Source organism: Canis lupus, chromosome 1 (genome assembly GCF_011100685.1).
Source record: "Canis lupus familiaris isolate Mischka breed German Shepherd chromosome 1, alternate assembly UU_Cfam_GSD_1.0, whole genome shotgun sequence".
Taxonomy (NCBI): domain Eukaryota; kingdom Metazoa; phylum Chordata; class Mammalia; order Carnivora; family Canidae; genus Canis; species Canis lupus.
In genome coordinates, this window is record NC_049222.1 from 41,115,288 (window position 1) to 41,137,435 (window position 22,148).

At 44.7% G+C, this 22,148-nt stretch overlaps 1 protein-coding gene across 3 annotated transcripts in view; it reads left to right on the plus strand.

Moving 5' to 3' along the window:
- The first annotated feature begins 759 nt into the window (after positions 1 to 759).
- PPP1R14C (protein phosphatase 1 regulatory inhibitor subunit 14C) overlaps positions 760 to 22,148 on the plus strand; it is an 86,028-nt gene continuing 64,639 nt past the window's right edge. The window contains exon 1 of one of the 3 annotated variants that reach the window (XM_038526316.1): positions 760 to 1,095. In XM_038526316.1, coding sequence (XP_038382244.1) covers positions 760 to 1,095 — 336 coding nt within the window. Of the gene's footprint in view, positions 1,096 to 21,972; positions 22,050 to 22,148 lie in introns of those variants that run through there. The other 2 variants (XR_005353677.1, XR_005353678.1) reach the window with 2 other exon arrangements.

A 22,148-nucleotide genomic window follows, 5' to 3' on the forward strand; every position in this document is an offset into this window, starting at 1 on the left:
GAAGGGAATTTCTCAGGCTTTTTGATTGTCTGATTGCACAAACATCGCCTAGTCCATTTTTCTCACAATCCGAGAGAGGAAGTGGCATGAATGGGAATGTGTTTGGAGCTGGGGGGTGGGGACAGGAGGGAGAGAGACGCCCCCCCCCCGCCCCTGCCCCCGGCCCCGGCCCCCATCCGAAGAGGTTCCCCGGGAACCTGCGGCTCGGCCCCTCCGCGGCCCCTGCGCCCCGCAGCGCTGTGCCCGGGCGGCTGGGGGGGCGGGTGTCGTGCGCCCCGGGGCAGCGGCGCGCGGGGGGCGCAGGGGCGCGTCTCCGGGAGGAGAGGCCGCGGCCACCGCGCGGGGCCACCGCCCGGCCCCGAGCCAAGCCCGTCCTCTCCGGGGTCCACACACGGGCGGCCGCGCGCGCCTCCGCGCACACACGGCCGCCTCCGCGCGCGCCTCCCACGCCCCGGGCCGCGGGCCTGCCGGGCGCCAGAGCCCCCCTCCCCCCCGCCCCCGCGGGACGCCGAGGGTCCTCCGCGGCGTCTTTAAGGCCGCCGTCCCCGCCCCGCCTCTCCCCCGCCCTCCCCGCCCGTCCTCCTCGGAGCCGCCGCTCCTCCAGACCTCCCCTGGAGCGGGGCTGCCGGGCGTGCGCGGCGCGCGGAGCAGGTGCGGCCGAGCCCGTCGCATGCCGCTGCCCGGCCCGAGGTGCTAGCGGCGCCGCGCGCGCTCTGCCCCGCTCCTCCGGGCCGCACTCGGGCTCCGGCGCGCGGGGACATGTCGGTGGCGACGGGCGGCAGCGAGGCGGCCGGTGGGGCCGGCGGCGGCGGCGGCGCGCGGGTTTTCTTCCAGAGCCCCCGGGGCGGCGCCGGCGGCAGCCCGGGCTCCAGCAGCGGCTCAGGCTCCTCCCGGGAGGACTCGGCGCCCGTGGCCCCGGCGGCCGCTGCGGGGCAGGTTCAGCAGCAGCAGCAGCAGCAGCAGCAGCAGCAGCAGCAGCAGCGGCGCCACCAGCAGGGAAAAGTGACAGTGAAATACGATCGCAAGGAGCTTCGGAAGCGGCTGGTGCTGGAGGAGTGGATCGTGGAGCAGCTGGGTCAGCTGTACGGCTGCGAGGTAGCCGAGCGCGGGGCCGGGAGGGTCGGGGCTCCCTCGCCCCGCGGTGCCCGCACCGGGGTGCTCCGGGGCTCGGCTCTCGGGTGCGCACCGCTGCCTCCTGGGGACCCGGCGCGGGGAGCGAGGCGCAGGCGTCCTCTCTCCGGGGTGCCCCCTGGCGCTGGGGCGCGACCGTCGGGAAGCTCCTGTCCGGGTGCAGATGCCGTGTGCCCGGCGAGCCGTGCCCCCTGGATGGCTGCGGGGAGCACTGGGTCTCGCTAAGCGCGTTGCTTTTCTCAGAGCCCGGGGCGCTTCTAGGCTCCAGCTGCAGCTACACGCAGCGGAGCTCGGGAGGGCTCACCCCAGCGGCGCCTAACCCCAGAGCAGTCCTCCCTGGCGAGGTCTTGGCCGTCCTGATTTTTGTGGGGAGGGAACGGGGAAGGGACCTGTAAGCTGCCTAACGGAGAGGAGAGGCCCAGGGGATCTCAGAGGACCCCTGGATTCCTGAAATTCTATATCAAAATCATGAGATGAGAGCGTTCCCTTTTGCAGCCAGCCCCGACGCGTGTCCCCATAATTCATCCTTGCATTTACCCAAGCTGGGCTTGGTAAACGGGCTTTGTTGGGCTTTGTTGAGGCAGCTTTCTTTTCTTTTCTTTTTTTTTTTTCCTGGCCGAGCTCGGTTGCTCCCATTGATGGGCGCAGAGTGAGAGCCTTTGGCAAACCTGGAAGGGGGCCTGGGTGAAAGGAAGGTAGCTCTGTGGGTGGTGTGCTGGATGCCCGGGATCCACTGGCTTCCCCTCCGCCCGCCCCGACAGCGTGACTTCCCACGGTTCAGGGGCTAGGGTTCGCGCTCAGGTCCGACGGACGCGTAGATGCCTGATGTTAGGAGAAACATTTAGAATAAGCCGTAACAAACGCCTGCTAGAAAAATGATCGAAGCCAAAATGATTCCCCAGGAGAGTCTTTAATAACAGCGATTCTGAATGAAGTATTGTACTTCTCTTAAGGGCGTGGAGTTTGGGAAGGGTGGGAGAATGAAGGGAATTAATAATTAAGGATATAGCTTCTAAGTTATAGCCAGGTTTGTGTCCATACAGCTGTTAAGCCGTTCAGCAAAAAATGAAAGCCAGATGAACTCATTGGCTTTTCTACTGGTTTGGGGTATTCTGTTTTTCACACATTTTATAGCCTATTGTGAACACATCCTTTCCTTAATATTCTCATTGCACGAGGCAACAGCATCCTTATTAGGGACTACTGATGAATGATTAGGATATAATGAAGCTTGGCTATATGACTAATGGGCTTGTAAAAATATGTTGTTTCTCCAGCCTGGCTCTTCCAAAAAGCCATTTTAATTGCCTAAATAAAAACTGGCCAACATAGGAAATGTTCCTGGGATTTTTTTTTTTAATGGGAAGTTGGCGAAACTCTTTCAAGAAACACCGCATTTGATTTAGATGGGATTGCTGTTGGGTGGATGGATGTGCCCAGTCTTGCCTCTGTAGAGTCCAGTTCATTGTCATTTATTTCACACTGACCTTTATACTCCATTTTGGATTTGGAGAAGATTTAATAGAAAAACTACTGTTGAAATTAACAGCACTTTAGCAGTCCTCCTTTTATGGGAGACTAATTAGGTGTAGTTGCGAAAACTAGAGAGTTCTGGCCCCTTAGCAGGTTGGCAAATCAAATATTTGAAAAATTCTTCAGAATAATTGGGAGAAATGGTAGATTGGATGTTCACTAAATTGAACATGAGGTTAGGTACATATTTTAAAGGGCAAACATGACCTTGAATCTTTTCCTTGTGCATCTCTTCTCCTATTTTAGACCTTCTGACGTACAGCAAACAACTAGAGATATGAGAGAGGGCTATGTGCTGCCAGCATGTCATTACGATGTGGCAAGTGTTTCTCTTCAAGTTGTTTGTCATTTTAGGTTGAAGGGATATTGGTCATTGAGAAGGTTGTTGGCAGTTTGTAATTACCAAGCTGATGATACATCTTACTTTAATGATAAAAAATGTGTGGACTTGTAAGTAGCCATATAAAGAATTATTTTCTTCCATCTATTTCTCCACTGGGGGGGCTCTATTTTTAGCTTAGCTTCTCTGGTCTGGTAGCCTTTCCTTGCTGATGGCTTCCAGCATGTCAGCCTTTACTTTCTTAATCAAGAAGGACCTACCCTGGCTAATAGCGCTGAATCTCATGCATATAAAGGGTAGGGAATGTTCCTTTTACACTTAAAATTGGTAATGTCAAATTTTTATGGCATGCAATTGAAACAGAAAGCAAATTTGCCAGACTTCAAACTGGCCAGAGGCCTGAGCTTTCTGCCAAGTTGGGGGAGATGATGAACCCATATTTAATTTCAGAAGAACTTATATTAGGCAGGTCAGCAGTTGGATGACTTGTCCTTTTTAGAATGGAAAATAGTGATCTTTTGGAGAGGCATAAAACATGATATTTAAAATTAGGAGTAGGAAAGAAGAAGTACACAGAATAAGTTTCTAGCTGTGGTCTTATCTAGAAGTTTGCAGTGACCAATTTTGTATGGAGAATAATACAAAGACAGCATCCGTGGAGCAATTATTAGGTGCTGTTCTCACAGTCTGTATGGACTAATTGATTTAGTCTTTGCAACAACTTTATGAAGGGTGCTGTTGTCTCTGCTTTCCAGACCAAGAAACTGAGACACACAGTAAGAAGAGGTTTTCCCAAGCTCGCTGAGTTGGTGAGGGCAGGGTGTGGGAGTGGGAGTGGGAGTATGAACCATGGCAGTGTGGCTCTGAGCCCATATGCTAACCACCGGGCCTGCCTCTTAAGTTTGCAAGGTCCGTGCAAGAGAACACATGGAGGCCCGCATAGCATATGCCTAAATATCTATAAATAATGAATATGTAATAAGCATTAGAAAAAATTTATTCTCTCTACCTGCCTTGAAATGATATCTCATAGTGGTCTGGAAGGCTAGGTTTGACTTATGAATGCTCAAACTTCCCAGAGCTCAAAGCTGGAACGTAGAGCTGGAGAATCCTGTGGTCTAGGGTCTGCTTCCTTTTCTTCCCACCCATGGTACAGTCTCACCTGGTGAAGAGCATTTTGTCCACTTGCATACCCAATCTCTGTCTATACCCTTTGTCACCCCTCAATCATACCTTTGCCTCAGACCAGTGGTAGAGGCCCCCTTGGGAGGACAGATCTGGGAGGAGCCTGTTCATGTCCTGGAAGTGGCTTCATATTGGATCAGGAAACTTTGGGGATCTGCAGCAGAGCCTAAAACCAGACAGAGGAACAGTAGTTTTGGTTGGGTGGGTCCAGTCGGTCATAGGACATCTGCAGGAAGATGGGTGTGGGAGAATTAGGGCTTAGGACCATGGCCCTCCTTACCCAGTCTAAGGGCAGGATCGCTGAACACCACATCAAGTAGCCTTTTGGATATAGAGATAAATGTTTTTATAAATTCTAAAATGCTTAGTTGTGTTTATAGTTCTCCATTTCATCTTCTTGTATAGATAAATTTTCAGCTAGAGATTTGGTTATAATGGAACTGTTAGGATGAATCTATATCCACATTTAAGAATTTCTGTTTTAAGAAAGAGATTTTCATATCTCTTCCAAACCCAGACAGTTTTTAAGAGCATTTGGAATCTGGCATAGTGTCTACTTTGACAAGTATTGCAAGATGGCTTACTGGATAAGTCATATCATTTTTTCTCATCTTGCCCCAGCATCAAAGATAACATCTGTACTTCCAGTTTTGCAATTTGATTTGCTTTGGAAATAAAAGCCTGTTGTTAACCTCAGATTATTAAAATGCCTGTAGCAGCCTCACCGTAAATAGACTTGTGTGCTGAGGGCATTTCCTGGGTTATCCTGAGGGTCCAGTTAGGAGGGCTTTCCTTTTGTGGCAGCTGTCTGCATTTTAAAATGTGGTTTCTGGCGTATGATACCTTTTTATCTTCCCTGACTCCCTGTCATACTCATTCTGTAGGTCATGTTTTTCCAAATTTTTTGATGGTGAGCCTAGTAAGAAATACCCTTTAGATTGCTGCCGGACTCACAGACACATGGATTCACAAAGCACCACTTAATATTACTATGTATTCTAAAGAAAAAATTACAAAGGTAATACAAAATATGACTTTATTAATGCTTAAATACTATGTTCTGTTCTATTTCATTTTCCAGAATTGCTGGTTGTGACCCTCTAAATTGGTTTCAGGGATGCCTGGGGGGCTCAGCCACTTAAGTTTGGCTCAGGTCATGATCTCAGGGTTATGGGATTGAGCCCTGCATCTGGCTCTGTGCTGGGCGTGGAGCCTGCTTAAGATTCTCACTCTCACTCTGTCCCTCCCCCCAGCTCATGCTCTCTTTCTCTCTAAAAATAAATAAGTAGATAGATTTCATAACACAAGTTTGGACAGTGGCATGCAGTTTTAAAGATACCCCTCCAGAGGCTCAGTCGGTTAAGTGTCCTACTCTTGATTTCAGCTCAGGTCATGGTCTCAGGGTCATGAGATCTAGTCCCAAGTTGGGCTCTGTGCTTAGCGGGGACTCTACTTGAGATTCTCTCTTTTTCCCTCAGCCCCTACTTCCTTTGTCTCTCTAGAATCTATAAATAAATCCTAAAAAAATATATTCCTCCAGAGAGGGAAAAGCCTAAACATGTGTGATAGAATTAGCTGGTGTTTATTAAGTGTGCTCTATGCATCAGGTATGATTCATGTAGTCCTAGTAATAATTTCTGATATTCACATTTTATGGATATAGAAACTGAGTCACAGAGATGTCAGAAAGTTGCCCCAGGGCTTACAACCGAAATGTAGATTGCATGCACTGTGTGCACGATTTCATTTTGTAGTTTACACCCTGCATGTCCAGGAATTCAGATACACCTTTCCCACTGCACTGAACTGCTTCTCAAGGCAGGACAGAACCAGGCACCTGTGAACTTCCATAAACTCCCCACTCCCCAGGCGTGGCTGTTGGAACCTCTCAATTTACTGATCTTGCATGTAGGGGAGACACCACCGTCAGGGCAGTTGTTCTTGTACCTGGATCAGGCTTCTAGTTTTAAGTTCAGGTCCTGGTTTTGTATACAGATTCCCACCCTACGATGTCACATTTCCCCATTTTGCTGCTTTCTTAGTACCTGAGCCAGAAGGTAGAAACTATTGCTTAGAACTTGTTTTGTGGCTTATCTGGTGGATCTCCATTTGTTTGGGTATTGGAGAGTGAGTAGCCTTTTTTAAAAAAAACTGCTTTTTTTTTTTTAAACCTCCGTAAACTCAATCTGTAAAATATTAAGGAATAAAGTAAACATACTAGAAGTCTATGAATAAAATAATTCTAAATTGCCAAGGGAAGAAAAGTACTTTACACATTTCCCTTGTGAACAGTAGTTAGGAAAATTTAGGGCTGAGGCGGTCGTTAAGAGAGTAAATGCTCCTCAGCTAGAAGAACCTGAAGTCACATGATGGCCCCAGTGTTTAGAAGTGGTGAGAGAGTAGGCAAGGTCCTCAATCTCTCTTAGCCTCACCGCCCCTTATGTTTAAGGGGATCACCCTGTCCTCTTTGTAGGGTTGTTGTGAGGACCGGATGGGAAAGCCATGGAACACAGTAGCTGGAATGTGATAGGCTCATAGTCGCTGTCGTACCTCGAACCATAACCAGACATTAACTATTGCTTATCCTCTATGATGTGGGCAGAGGACAGGAAGGAAGAGAAAACAAGGCACTCCCATCTATTTGGTGGTAGAATTTGGAGAAGGATGTGTGGATACTTTGGGGTCAGGGATGTTGGTACATGTTTGAACTTGAACGTGGGCAAGTAGTCTCTTGTATCATTCCCCTTTCTCCTGGAATCGTCCTTATTCTGGAAGTTCCTCTGGGTTTTCATGTCTATATGGAGAAATTAGACTTCAATCGGTGTTGATTTTCTTTGTGGTGGCCTCGTATGGCAGAGCACAATTCTTCAACTATGAAGTATTTGTTTGAATGAACGAAAATGAGTCAATCATCAGAAAACGTTTTATAAGTCATTGATGTTTCAGCATTGAATTAGTTGGTGGCATTTCTTTATTAGAGTCACAAGACAACAAAGTAGATTTATGGTTTTGTTACAGTAATCCATATCCTACTCTTGCATTATTACTATTGTGTTTCAGCGTTGTTGAAAAGTAACACCTACCCTTGTTGACTTATTTGCTCCAAACAGGAATTTACAGATCGTGGTTGCAGTGCATTGATTTGTCAGCTTAGATCAAGAGAATTCTTTCGAGAATCTGATGTTCCTTGGATTTCTTGCCCACCTGCTCTTCCTTGGCTGCTGTGGCCCTTGGCAAACGACCACTGCCTGTGGTTCTCACCTCGGATTCATGTTTGCTTCTGGGGTCTTCTGCTTTTCCCCCAGCTCTGAAACGACCTTGCAGCAAGGGGCAAACCTTGCCTAATCGATAGCTCTCCTTAGAGTCTCTCTTTCTAGATGAGGGAAGAGTAAAGTCTGAACCGTCTCTTCCCACGTAATGCGTGCCTGCACTGTGCGCGCGATTTCATTTTGCCGTTTACTGCCTGGTCTCCCGTGCCCTACTTGGCCATTTCAAACCATCACCTGTCTTTTCCAGGCCACTTTTCTGAGCTCTTCCCTTCCCTTCAGCCTGGTCCCCGGCCCCGGCCCCCTCCTGTGCCAGTAGGTGCAGCCATCAGGGGGCTTCTTCCCTCCATCACCCTCCAGCTGTGGATGGCTTTGCAGCCCTGCTCCCCACGGGCCCGGGCACCCCAGCTCCCCACGGGCCCAGGCACTCCAGCATGTGCACAAACCCAAGTCTTTCTCCCCTGCTAGAAACAGCGACGGCGATCACCTGCCATGAGAAACACTCCTCTTCCTCAATCCTGTTTGGCTGTGGTTGCTACTCCTTCTCCTCTTTCCATCTCTTTTTTCCAGATCTTTCTCCACCCATGACAGATGCTGTTTATCCACCACAGCTGCCCTGAGGACCTTGCTGTTTCTCAATCTGGGAGGTTTGTGTGAGTCTTTATTTGCCTTGGCCTCCTGCCTCGTTGAGCACCCTTGCCACTCCCCGTGGAAGCCTTTGGCTTCGGAGGCAGCCTCTGGGGGTCTCACACTCTTCTCTAGCTACTCTTCAAGCCCCCTTCTGGGTTTTCTTTCTGTGCCCATCTCTTTGGCCTGATGTTGCACAGGGTCTGTCTCTGGGGCCTTGCTCTGCCTTTTAGTTTTTTTTTTTTTTCCTCTGCTCTCTCACGTTCTTTCTGGATGATACGAATATTCCCGTGGCTTCGGTTGCTGGCCATATGCTGACAACTCTTCAATCTGTATTTTTAGCCCAGATCTGTTTTCTGAGGACCAGACATATTCAGAGAGTTTTGCAATGGACAACTGCACTTCGGTATTCTATGGGAGCCTCATGGCTGACTGGTCTGCAAATGAGTTTACCTTCTTCCCTTCTCTGGTGAATGGCAGGTGCTGTGATCCACGGATGTCCCAGCCAGAGAGCCTGCTGGCATCCCTCCCCCTTGCCTCTGCCCTGCACGGCTCACCTGGCAGCCACGAAGTCTTGTTGACGCTCGCGCCTTACAGCTTTGCAACCTAGTGCCTTGACTTCTCGCTGCCGCCACATTAGTGCAACACCTCAACATTTCTCACTGATGGACACTTCCCACCTCAGTTCTCTCCAGTCACTACCACCACGTGGCCTGGTACCACCGCCCGCAGCAGCCCCCTGCTTTGCTGCTGTTAGGGCGGCTTACCTCTGCCACTAATATAGCTCCACGCAGAGGGCCAGGTGACTTGTACATTCTCTCTCCCACAATCAGACTTTACAATAACTTTAGGAGGGGTGGTGGTATCTTCGTTTCTTCATTTTGTGGTGGAAGAAGCGAGCCCAGAGAAGTTGTTACCCATCCCTGTCTAAGGTCATGCTGACTCCAGAGGCACTGCCACTGCTCCCAGCAGCTCCATTCATTGAGTGCTCACTGCATACCCCATTCTTGCAGTAACTCTGCAAGGTAGGAAAAGAAACTGAGGTATAGAGGGCTTGAGCAGCAAGGCCTTGGGCAGAGGCCACTTCACTCTCAAGGAAAGGGATAGGAACAGACACCTGTCTCTGGTTCCTGGGCTGGGACCTCCTCCGTCAGAGCCTTCCCCTCCAGCTACCCCTCACTGTGGCAATTCAAAGTGTTTTTCTGAAATCCAGACTGGATCCTATTTACTCTTGCTGCCTTCATGACAAAGCATGAGCCCTTAGGCCACAGCAAGGGCTCAGGGGCTCGCGCTCCCCACCTCTGTAGCCTTATCTTTTGCCTCTGTCCCGGAGCCTTGAGATTCTACTGCAGGGCAGACAGGAACCCCTTCAAGCTTGCTTTTCCCTCTGCCAGAACATCTCTCCCTGCCTCTCCTACCTTACTTGTCCATCTGTTAGCTGTTCTTCAAGCTCACCCTTGGGGGATCTCCACTATGAAGCTTCTCTGATGTATCTCTTCACTGGCAGGCTGGGTGACAGGCCTTCGCTGGCTTGTGTTTACCCCTTTTTTGGAACACTTGCTGTGATCCTGTCTCGCAACTTTGTGAGGGCAGGATCTTGTGATCCCTGCAGCCCCAGTGTCTCTTACACACCTGGGTGTACTGAGATGTCCAGCACCTGGTTGTCAAGTCAGTGTAACAGAAGCTGGCCCTCCAGACCATCTTCTGGAATTGCACATTTCAGAAAGACACGTCCCAAATTAACATGGCTAATCTAATGCGTCTCTGCCTGTGTTAGAAGTCTGCTCTTTCATTGTTGACTCAAAGTTTCGGCTCTCTTCCCTGGTTGTGAATTATATTTGCAGTCCTTTGAAGCTGTGAACAGAAAGGAAGTTGTAATGGGATAAAGCACAGAGGCAGGGGGATGAAAGTCTTCCAAGGAAGTAATCACAGTTTACTGCCACACTTCTCTATAATTTTAATTTTTCAGTATGTACAAGAATCCTATTTTATTTGCACAGCCATTGTTCAGTTCTTTGAGAGTGGAAATGCTTGTTGGGCAAAGAAGGGGTGAATGCTTTTCCATCAGCAGATAAGATTCAGAGCAACAGGCTTACACAAGTCTTAATAGGACAAGAAATGAGAGCCAGGATTCCTGCCTATGCTTTCAAAGTTGAGGCCAACAAAGTCTCATCAGGTTTTTCTGAGTCAGCACTGGTGCTCTGGAAATCTGTTCCACACTGTAAAAGCTTAGAATAAAGAAGAGACCAGATTGTGGATTAGCCTCGAAAACACTACTTTATGGTTGAGGGAAAAAAATGATCAAAGAAGGGCTTTTCCTTTTTTTAAGGATCTTTAGGGCAAACTGTGGAAGGGACTTTGGAGTATTGATTGATTGATTGATTGATTGGTTGGTTCATTGGTTCATTCATTCCAACAGATACTTGCAAAGATGAAGAAAGGGGAATAAGAAGCCTTGATCCTTTAAAATTGAGTAAGAGGAAAAGAAAAAGAAAGGAACCGGGGATCCCTGGGTGGCGCAGAGGTTTGGCGCCTGCCTTTGGCCCAGGGCGCGATCCTGGAGACCCGGGATCGAATCCCACGTCGGGCTCCCGGTGCATGGAGCCTGCTTCTCCCTCTGCCTGTGTCTCTGCCTCTCTCTCTCTCTGTGTGTGACTATCATAAATAAATAAAAATTAAAAAAAAAAAGAAAAAAAAAAGAAAAAGAAAGGAACCTTTTCTGTTACAGGGGAAGAATGGAGGTGTCCATATGATTGCAAGCCCTTTGAGGGTGGAGATTATGTCCTGTTCACAGTCATATTAGTGTACTCAGTACGTTTATTTCCTGCAAAGTGGCTCTGTGCTTCTTCCTTTACTGAAAGCCTGTTTTCAGGAAAAGGTATGATAAATTTGCTCACATTATAATGTAAATGACTAAACATACTTTAATTATCTTTTATTTTAATAGGAAGTGAAGTTTTAAGTTAAGAGAAAGTAATCTCTTAACAGCCAAACTTCAGAAATCGATAAAGCAGGGCGGGATATATTATTTTTGGACTGTGGGACCTCGTTGGCATCTATTAAATCTATGGAATCAAAACATGTCGATTGTTCCCAGGATGACATGGGAAGACCCTGTGAGACTTGATCTGGTTGGGCTGCTGCTTAATTAGCTTGATGACCTTGGCAAGTCATATTCGTGATAGACTTCTGTTTTCAGGTTTTCTTTTCTTATCTGAAAAAAGGAGGGTGGCCTGGGGTTTTTAAGCTCTACCGTGTAGAGCTTCTATAATAAAGGTAGCCCTGCGCTGCCAAAAATGAGATTTATTAAAAAGAGGGTGATATTTAAAGTGGTAGAAGAGTCTTTCTCTCTTAAAGCAAACCTGAGACAAGCATTAGGCTAGTTCACCAAGGGATCATCTAATTGCATAGCTAATTCCAGTAACTAAAGTGAGAATGTAGTATCTATCCTTCTCTTGGCATGATCTCTTATGTGATGTGCTTTGGATAGGAAGAATCAAATTGAGAAACCTTTTTAAAACACCCTCCTCAGGATGTCTGGGTGGCTCAGTGGTTGAGTGTCCGCCTTTGGCTCCTCATCCTGAGATCCTGGGATCTCCCTTCGGGCTCTCAGCAGGGAGCCTGCCTCTCCCTTTTCCTGCGTCTGCCTCTCTTTCTCTGTGTCTCTCATGAATAAATAAATAAAATCTTTAAACAAAACAAAAGCCCTCCTTCCCTCCTCCAGCATGTCCTACTATTGACTTCTAAGTTAAATTTGAAAACTTCGCAGTGCAGATATCATAGGTATCTATCTGCCTTTTTGAAAAAAAAAATGTAATTGGGTTAACTTTTAAGAGCTGGCATATTCAACTTAAAAATTTTCAATGTATAATTTATAATATTGGCTGTTGGGGGGCTTTTCCCATTCTAATTATTTGTCCTTTATCTTGGCAGCTCATAATTAACTAATAGTGGTATTTATCTTACCTTGTTTTGAGATACAAAATGAGCATCTGAGAGGGAAAATAGTAACAGGTTTTGGAAGTAAAATTTTTAAAAGGTAAAGGGTACAAAGTAGTCTAAATAAGAGTTAGAATAAATATGTATAAATAAATTAATTTTCACTGGGGAATTTACTCCTAGAATGACATTTTGTAGTTAGTTTTAGAACATGCATGACAGGATAGAAAAAAGAAATTAAGATTTTCATGGACCATTGTGGTGGGAATTGGAAAGCAAAATTTTTTGCTCTTCATAATATTTGTTTATTTTGTATGATGACAGAATCCATAAAGCACCAGCAGATAATCCCATTCAATCTACACAAAGACTCTGTGATATAAGTAGCTACTTCATGTTTTTAAAGATTTATTTTAGAGAGGTGAGGGAAGCACACATATGGAGTGGAGGGGCAGAGGGGGAGAGAGAATCTCAAACAGACTTCCTCCTGGGCGCAGGCTCACTTCCACAACCCTGAGATCATGACCTGAGCCAAAATCAAGTGTCAGATGCTTAATGGACTGAGCTGCCCAGGTACCCCAGTAGCTGCCTCATTTTTTTTTTAAGATTTTATTTATTTATTCATAAGAGAGAGAGCGAGAGAGATAGAGAGAGAGAGAGGCAGAGACACAGGCAGAGGGAGAAGGAGGCTCCATGCAGGGAGCCTGATGTGGGACTCGATCCAGGGTCTCTAGGATCACATCCCCGGCTGAAGGCGGCGCCAAACCGCAGGGCCACTCAGGCTGCCCAACTGCCTCATTTTTAAAACAACAGAACTGAAGCGCAGTAGCACCTGGGTGGCTCAGGCCTTTATGCATCTGACTTGGGCTCAGGTCATGATCTCAAGGTCTGGGGATCGAGCCCTGTGTTGGGCTACCTGCTCAGCCAGGGGTCTGCCTCTCCCTCTACCATTCCTTTCACTTGGGCTCTCTCTCTCTCTTTCTCTCAAACAAATAAAAAAAAAATCAACAACAAAAAAACCCCAACAGAACTGAGGCTCAAAGAGGCTTAGTTTCATGCTCAAGTTTAAATTGCCTGCAGGAAAAAAGAGGAAGACTTACACTTGGAAACAAAGAGCATCAGTGTCACTCCTCAACTCTGGTCATTTGTTTTTTTTTTTTTTTTTAGTTTATATATATATTTTATATATTTTTTTACATTGTTTTTAATTGGAGTTCAATTTGCCAACATATAGCATAACACCCAGTGCTCATCCCATCAAGTCCCCCCACTCAGTGCCTGTCACCCAGTCACCCCCACCCCCACCCACCTCCTTTCCACCATCCCTTGTTCGTTTCCCAGAGTTAGGAGTTTTTCATGTTCTGTCTCCCTTTCTGATATTTCCCACTCATTTTTTCTCCTTTCCCCTTTATTCCCTTTCACTATTTTTTATATTCCCCAAATGAATGAGACCATATAATGTTTGTCCTTCTCTGATTGACTTATTTCACTCAGCATAATACCCTCCAGTTCCATCCATGTTGAAGCAAATGGTGAGTATTTGTCATTTCTAATGGCTGAGGAATATTCCATTGTATACATAGACCACACCTTCTTTATCCATTAATCTGTTGATGGACACCGAGGCTCCTTCCACAGTTTGGCTATTGTGGACATTGCTGCTAGAAACATTGGGGTGCAGGTGTCCCGGCATTTCACTGCATCTGTATCTTTGGGGTAAATCCCCAGCAGTGCAATTGCTGGGTTGTAGGGCAGATCTTTTTTAACTCTTTGAGGAACCTCCACGCATTTTTCCAGAGTGGCTGCACCAGTTCACATTCCCACCAACAGTGTAAGAGGGTTCCCCTTTCACCACATCCTCTCCAACAGTTGTTGTTTCCTGCCTTGTTAATTTTCCCCATTCTCACTGGTGTGAGGTGGTATCTCGTTGTGGTTTTGATTTGTATTTCCCTGATGCCAAGTGATGCGGAGCATTCTCTCATGTGCTTGTTGGCCATGTCTATGTCTTCCTCTATGAGATTTCTGTTCATGTCTTTTGCCCATTTCATGATTGGATGGTTTGTTTCTTTGCTGTTGAGTTTAATAAGTTCTTTATAGATCTTGGATACTAGTCCTTTATCTGATAGGTCATTTGCAAATATCTTCTCCCATAACCCTGGTCATCTGAACCCATTCTAGCACGTTTGCCCCATATACTGGGCAAAAGGCTCTTTTGCTTAATTATTTGATACATTTTCAAATATGCTTCATCTTAGCCAAACAGTTTATAGGATTCCATTCTATGTTTGCAGTTTATTAGATGAACCATTAACAGGATTCAGCTATTTCTTTAGAAAAACTCAAATCCATCGATTTTCAAGTATTTATCATAGGAAGCGTGCTACTTATTTCTTGGATTGTAAAGTCTGCATCAACAGTTCGTATTAGAGCTGTTACGTTCTCCTGGTGTCCACATGGATGGAATTTTGAAGTTAAAAGTTAGAAACTCACTTTAAATAAAACATTGGTTACAAAGTAAGTATTTTATCCTGCATGTTTGAAAGCATCAGATATTACCTGTCACATGATAGAAGTAAAGAAATATGCTTCTAATAATGCTTCTAAATAAAATGTGCAAAGGCCTTCATAACTTCTTTTGCTTCTACTAAAGGATATTTTTGTCCTGAGCTGCTTGTTCAATCATCTGTTAGTGTCTTTTATGTTTTTTAGTATATGTGCTGCCGAAGTGAGTACATATCTTTTATGTTTTATGTCAGTAGTACAATTGACATAGATGTTCTGTTCATTTCTGCAAATGTTAATAGAATCAATTCTGTTTCAAGACAAATAGGTAAGGTGTTGAGATTTCAGATTGGTAAAGATGATTTTTTCTGTTCAGTTCTTATGAGCTAATACTCTACATAACAATTCTAATTAGTCAACTGGTTTTTCTTCTGTTTGTGCTGTTTGTGATAGGGTGTGGCAGCTCTCTGACAAGTCAAGAGAAAATGAGTCATTGATTTGTGCTAAAACATGATTATGCTTGCTATAATGAAAGTAGCCTACAAATATTACAACTAAAAAAAAAAAAACAGAAAAACAAAAAAACAAAAAACATGTACTATCTCCGGTAGGCAAGTGCCTTTCATTAAGCTAGAATGTTCCATTTCTTCATCAAACCCCAGATGGTTCAGCATTCAGCAATCTTCTGCCAGAACCAGTTTATATGGATGGACGTTCAAATAAAAACGTGTATATTTAGGTAAATAGAACATTACCTAAACTAGCCTAAGACTTTCTTTAAAAGCATTTAGCTGCCAGTCAGGTCTCAGACCTCTAGGATATTTGCATGTGAAACTTCAGAGAGGGAGAGTGGGTTCCATTTTATAAGTGAAATATCCCAAATTTGAGTTAACATTACTCTAAAGAAGAAGAAAATGAGGAATCGGTCTGTTTATCATTGACACCTTACTGTAAATTGCCTTGCCTAAAGCAGCTTAAGCCAGGGAAGGAGGGCAAAGCATGAGATACAGAGTACATATGAAACATTTAGTGAAGGGTGAATTCTCGAGTCAGCCATCATGAGGAAGACACTGGCCCACCTGCCTCTGCTGGTGGGAAGCCGGCCTGGTGGGTGTGGTGTGGCTCTTAAGGAATTCAGGCTTTTCCCCCTCTAGCCCCACTTTATAAAGCCAAACCAAATGGAACAGCTCCTAGATATGGCTTCCTGCTGGTGGTAGGAAATAGGTTGTCTCATTTAGGAGATCCCTGTTGTTTACTATCATGGGTTCCTTTTAAATGCTTAACATCCAGGCCCAGTGCAGGGCATCGCACTATAAAGGAGGTGCTCCCATCTGGCTGGGGCAGGAGGGGGCTTGGTCTGCCCTGAAGGATGAGGCGGGCTCCCTGCACCTGCCTTTATTCACAGTGTGGTTATGGGTTGTCATCCTTGGCTTCCTTTAATTTCCCCTTTTAAATGATATAGCCCTCTCAGGGATGTTTTGAGGATTAATAATGTTAAAAAATCATCCCAGGAAAAGCGCAGGATATTTATAAAAGAACCATTAGCCACAGCTATGCTCTTTTTTGCCATGATCGATGCAGCCTTGTTACTACAGATATTTGAGTTAAAGGTACGCTCTTTGGCCAAAAAGAGAACAGAGGCTTTTGGAGTTTTTATTTTGAAACTTTTTTTGAGGGGGTTTCAGCTGTGGTTGAAAATTTTGGTCACACACCAGGCTTTATGACTGTAGAATAACCTAGACAGTGTCTCAGAATGAAAAATTTTATTGGGCTGCTTTAAGAGAATTGTTTTTTCAGTTCAAGAGAATTATTGCATTTGAGTTAAGTGATAATATGTCTATTACCATGTAACATTCATTCTGGATAAAAATCTTTTCCATAGGGTATCTTTCATATGTATCTAGAAAACGGACTGCAAAGATACGTGATAAATATTAATAGTGTTTTTTAGTGTCATTATGGATAATTTTTATTTTATTTATGTTTTGTACAATGAGCATGTGTTCTTTTTATATGAGAAATCTAAGGTTATTTTTAAAAAGAGTAGGCGTGGCTATGACTGCTGTCAGTGGTAAGAAAAGGGCTCCTTGCTCTTCAATGACACGAGCTGTCCTGTTCTAGGGCTTTATGATGTTAAGAGAAGCTTTCATGGTACTTTGCCTTCTCTTCTTTTTGAGGCAGCCATGCGGTTTTTATTTTTAATTGCAAATAATTAAGGAAAGAGTAAGTTCACAATTTTGATCCTATTTGATTCTTTACCTTTGCAGACCAGGTGCTGATAACACTTTTAGAAATCAAGGTGTCTGTATCTTTCTGGGTGGCTGGACCACCATGAGAAACCACATGATCGGGGATCCCTGGGTTGCTCAGTGGTTTGGCACCTGCCTTCAGCCCAGGGCCTGATCCTGGAGTCTGGGATCGAGTCCGCATCAGGGTCCCTGCATGGAGCCTGCTTCTCCCTCTGCCTCTGTCTCTGCCTCTCTCTCTCTGTGTCTCTCATGAATAAATAAATAACATCTTTTTTAAAAAAAGAGAAACAACATGATCAAGTAGAGTGAAGGGCCACATGCAGTTTCTTTTGCACTTGGCTTTATAGGCTCCACACTCATATTCAGTTACTTAGGTCAGCAGTGAGGTTGTTTCCTACATTTGTAGCATAGTTAGATTGCTTTGTCATATTCTGTATTCCTTCCTAGCATTCCCCAAGTCTCCAAAATGATTTTTTTAAATGTGCGCACATCACACTTACTCTTTGTGCTATAAAGTTCTGTGGGTTTTGACAACTGCATCTTGTCATGTATACTCTCTCACAGTATCACATCGAATAGTGTCATCACCCTAAAACATCTCCTGTGCTTCCCCCATTCAACACTTTCCACTTCTCGCCAGGCCCCTGATAAAAACTGATCTACATAGCATTGCCACAGTTTTGCCTTTTCTAGAATGCCATATCATTGGAATCATAAGTAGATAGCCTTTTCAGACTGGCTTCTTTCACTTAGCAATATGCATTTAATATTCATCTCTGTCTTTTTGTGACTTGATAGCTCAGCTCTTTTAAAAACTGAATAATATCCCATTGTATAAATGTACCACTGTTTATTTGTCTGTTTGGTTATCGAAGGACATTTTCGTTGCTTCAGGTTTTTGGCAATTATGAATAAACCTGGTATAAACATTTGCAGGCAAGCTCTTATGTGGATATAAGTTTCAAATCAGTTGCGTAAATATGCCAGACACAGTTTTAAATGCTAAGGGTAGAGGTGCCAGCGAAACTGCAGTGAACCGAAGGGGCAAAGTCACTGTGCTCTAAAAACAAATATAATGAGTAAACCAAAGTGGATTTGTCTCATTAGAAGTGCTGCGAAAGAAATAAAACAGGCCAATAGAATATAGGATAAGGGGTAAAATGACTATGGCCTGCTTGGTGGGACCAAGGAAAGACCTCCCTGGGCAAATTGTTACATGTGAACCTGGACCTACATGATGAGAGATGACCGCAGCCGTGCAAAGGCCCTGGGAGCATGAGCTTTCTCCTGGGGGCTCAGTTCCTGCTAAGACTCTGAGGCAGTCTGGACCTTAGACATGGTTGAGGGACTAGGGACGGAGAGAAATGTGAGATAATATCATGAATGAAATTTTTTTTGGAATTACCTTTTTTTTTAAAGCATAACATACAAAGTGCACACTTCCTGAATAGGTTGGTTGATGAATTTTCTCATACTGAACCCATGCGGTAACCATTCTCCAGATCAAGAAATGGAACACTGCTGCCACCACAGGAGTATCTGTTGTGTCCCCTTTCCATCATGAGCTCCCTACCCCACTGTAAGGGAATCTGGTTGACTCTGTCTCTTTAATGAATTTTACGCCTGTTTCTTTTGTTTGGTATTAAGTAGGTGCGATATGCCCACATTGTTGCGTGCCACTGAGGTTTGTTCATTTTAGTTATCATATAGTATATCCCATGTGTGAGTACATCACACTTCTTTCTAATCTGTTCTGCTTTTGATGGGCATTGGAGGGGTTTCCAGTTTGGGACTATTCTGAATCGAGCTGCTGTGAACATTATTGCATGTCTTTTGGTGAACATATGTCTGCGTTTCTGTGGGGTTATATACATAGTGGTGAAATTGCTGGCTTAGCGGGTGTGCATATGTTCAGCTTTGCTACATATTTCCAGATGATTTTATATGGCAGCTGAAAGTAATTATACTGACTTACATTCCCACTGCAGTATATGAAGGTGCCAGTTGTTTCCCATCCTTGCCAACACTTGGTGTTTTCTCTTTTCATTTTAACTGTTAGGTATACTACCACGTTGTGGTGTTTGCCTTTACCTGAGGACTTATAAAGTTCAGTCAGTCCCTTTTCATATACTTATTGATACTTTGGGTATCCTCTTTGTGAAGTGCCTGTTCAAATCTTTTGCCCACTGAAAAGTAAGATGTTGAGCTGGGTTGTCTGTCTTACTGACTTTTATGTATCCTGACTACTAACCTTTATATATCCTAGCTATCAGTCTTTTGTCAGAAATACGTGTTGTTGGACGTTTTCTCCTATCATGTGAGTTGTCTTTTTCACTCTTTTAATGTCTTTTTTTTTAAGATTTTATTTATTCATGAAAGACACACAGAGAGAGGCAGAGACACAGGCCGAGGGAGAAGCAGGCTCCCTGCAGGGAGCCCGATGTAGAATTTAATTCCCGGACCCAGGATCATGCCCTGAGCTGAAGGTGGGCACTCAACCGTTGAGCCACTCAGGCGTCCCTTAATGTTGCGTCTTTTGATAAGTAGAAGTTCTTAATATTGTTAAATTTTCCATTTTTTTGCTCTATGGTTAGGGCATTTTGCATCCTGTTTGAGAAATCTTTTCTCCAAGGTCATGAAGATGTTCTCGTATGTTATCTTTTGGATGCTTCATTGTTTTACCTGTTATATTTAGATCTGTGCTCTATCTGAAATTGATTTTTGTGTATGGTATAAGGTAGGGATCAAGATTTATTTTTTTTTCCCCTCCAGTTGACCCTGCAGCATTCATGGGAGATCATCTTCTCCCCAATGCACTATAGTCATAAATCAGGGGACCTTGTCTGTGTGGGTCTTTTAGAGATTCTGATGAGTGTGTTTTAATGTTGGATTGGGCCTTCCCGTCTTGCTCACAGTACTCCCATTTCCATTTCCTGGCACAATGGCCCAAGCACTAAAATGGTGGATGCTTAGTAAATATAAACTATGCAGGGGGCAGGTCTGAACTTGCCTTTAGGCAAGAGTATTTATAATCTCTAGGCTCAGGCTCAAAGAAAAGATACTCAGATTTCATTTTAGAAAAGACTTTACTTGACTAGTTAATTATATTTCTCCAACATGCCCCAATATGGTTTTGGATCCATCCTGCTGATGAAAGTCCTAGGGAAAGTCAGTTAACTTCAGACTCTCCAGTTAGTAGTACTACTGTATCTATTCATCCATCCCTCTAGCTATCCAATAAATATTTTGTATGGGCCTACTATGTGCCGGGCATAAAGTAGAACTATTAAATAATGGGATTCTGTATAGAGCTTCTATTTTTAATTTTAGAATATTTGCTGTTTCTTTCCTTACAAGTTAAATGCTTCTTTCTTTACAAGTTGAATACTCAGTACAAGAAGGGTAATTTTGGAATTTTCTTCTATTTCTAGGATAGTTTTGTTGTTCTATTATAGTTATTTAAAATATTTTTGTGTGACAGTCTGGTTAAATAGGCACTAGGCTTAAATATTAGAACTTTTATGTTGCTATCAGAATATTTTAAAACAAATAGAGCCCTAGAAAAGAAAAAAGGTTAATTTTTTTTTAAAAGCACATTATTTCATCTGGTGAATTCAATGAGCAGTTAAATACTTTTCTTGTTTTCAGAATTTAGTGCCAGCCCAAAGACCACATTCAGTGCAATGGAGACACGCATTTTCAGGAGGTTGGCATTGTGCCCAGAAGGGGCCAGTTAGAGTCTTTACATCAGATTGTATTACGAGTGGGTGGCATGCTGAGCGCTGCTGTTGCTCTGGTACCTGTCCACTGGGGTGGGGGACCTGTCTGTTGATGGCTTCTCTTTAGCCACCATCTTGCTCAGTTATGGTAGGGCCCTGGTTCATGTCTCTCTGCTCCTTGCCAGGGATATGAATGAGGAGTGTGGGGGTGGGTAGATGGCCTAAGCCAGGGCCAGCCCTTGGCATTACCTGCTGAAAGGTGGAGCTGCCTCTGCCAACTCTTTCTTGCCTACTGCTGCCTGTTTCTGATGGTTTCCAGCTCTACCTGTTCGAGAGCCCTTTGTGGACACTGGAAGAAGCTGGGCCATGGCCATGCTGGCTCTGCCCCCTGCCTCAGCAAAGGAAAGAGGCTTGCAAGAGAACAGGGTGTCTGTGTTATCGACTGTCGCTTACACAACAGAACTTTTATTCATTTTTGTATTAGTCAGTGTTCTGTTTAGTTTTTAGTTTGTCTCATTGAATGTTTTGTATATTTAGTGAAACTTCAGTTCTCCAGAGGTCACTAATTCTGTAACCTCAACCATTTGGAGCATAGAAAAGAACCTGTGAGAAAGCAGATGGGTAACATTGAGAACCCGGGGAGCTGCCCTGGATTTTATGTGCTTTATTTATTAGAGAGACTCTGAGGGCTAGGAGGGCGCATTTACTCTTACTTAGCCACAGTTCTAACAAGCTTGGCCTCCTGACTTCTTAGTTCGCCAGGATTTCGAAGCAGCACACCAGGCTGCTTGCTCTAAGTACTGGGAGAAAGTCTACAAGTGACAGCTGACAGCCTGACAGTAAGGGGGTTGACAGAGAATCTATAAAAAGCTCAGAAGATTGGAGCCGTCTCATAGAAGACAAAAAGAACTCTCTGCATGCCAGTAGCCTGGAGGGTAATGCAGCACAATGGAACGTCTGCTCACAGGGCTGACCTGAGTCATTAAGAAAATCTTAATTCTGTTGGTAGCCTCTGCTTCAGAAGGCAGACACGAGTGATACATTAGAGAGATTTTCAGAAAAGGAGTCCCAGTGTTGGTTCTCTGAAAGAATTTGCTTATAGAGAACCATGGTTTCCTTCAGGATAGTAAATATTTTCTCCTGCTCTCTGTCTGCCTTCTCTCTTTCTTTCTCCCCCATTTCCTGTCTCCCCCTTCTTGCTTTCTTTCCTGTTGCCCTCTCTCCCCTTACTCTCTCCACTCTCCCACCACCCCTGCCCCGCTACCTCCCTGCCTTCCCTAACTCCTTTCCCCTGCCCAACACAGCACAGTTTCCCATTTGTCTCTGAAGGACACAAATATCCAGTGGGTTGCTGGTAAATGTTCAACAGCTGGTTCTCAGGGAAAAAACCAACCAACCCCGATTTATAGCATTCATAGATTTGGTTGGTGTGGGGCCTCCTCCATGGTTGATCTCAGGCCACCATTGTGAGGTCACTGAGTGTGGAACAGGGAGGACTATTTCCTCCAGACCATACAATGGATGTAAGTAACCTCCAGAACATCTGTAGGAGTGAAAGGTAATGAAGCTGTTAAAAAGTGCTAAGTTTTGAGTATTTATTAACTTTATTTTACTTGTAACTAACTTACTTGGATGTTTCGATAATTTTAATTTTTAA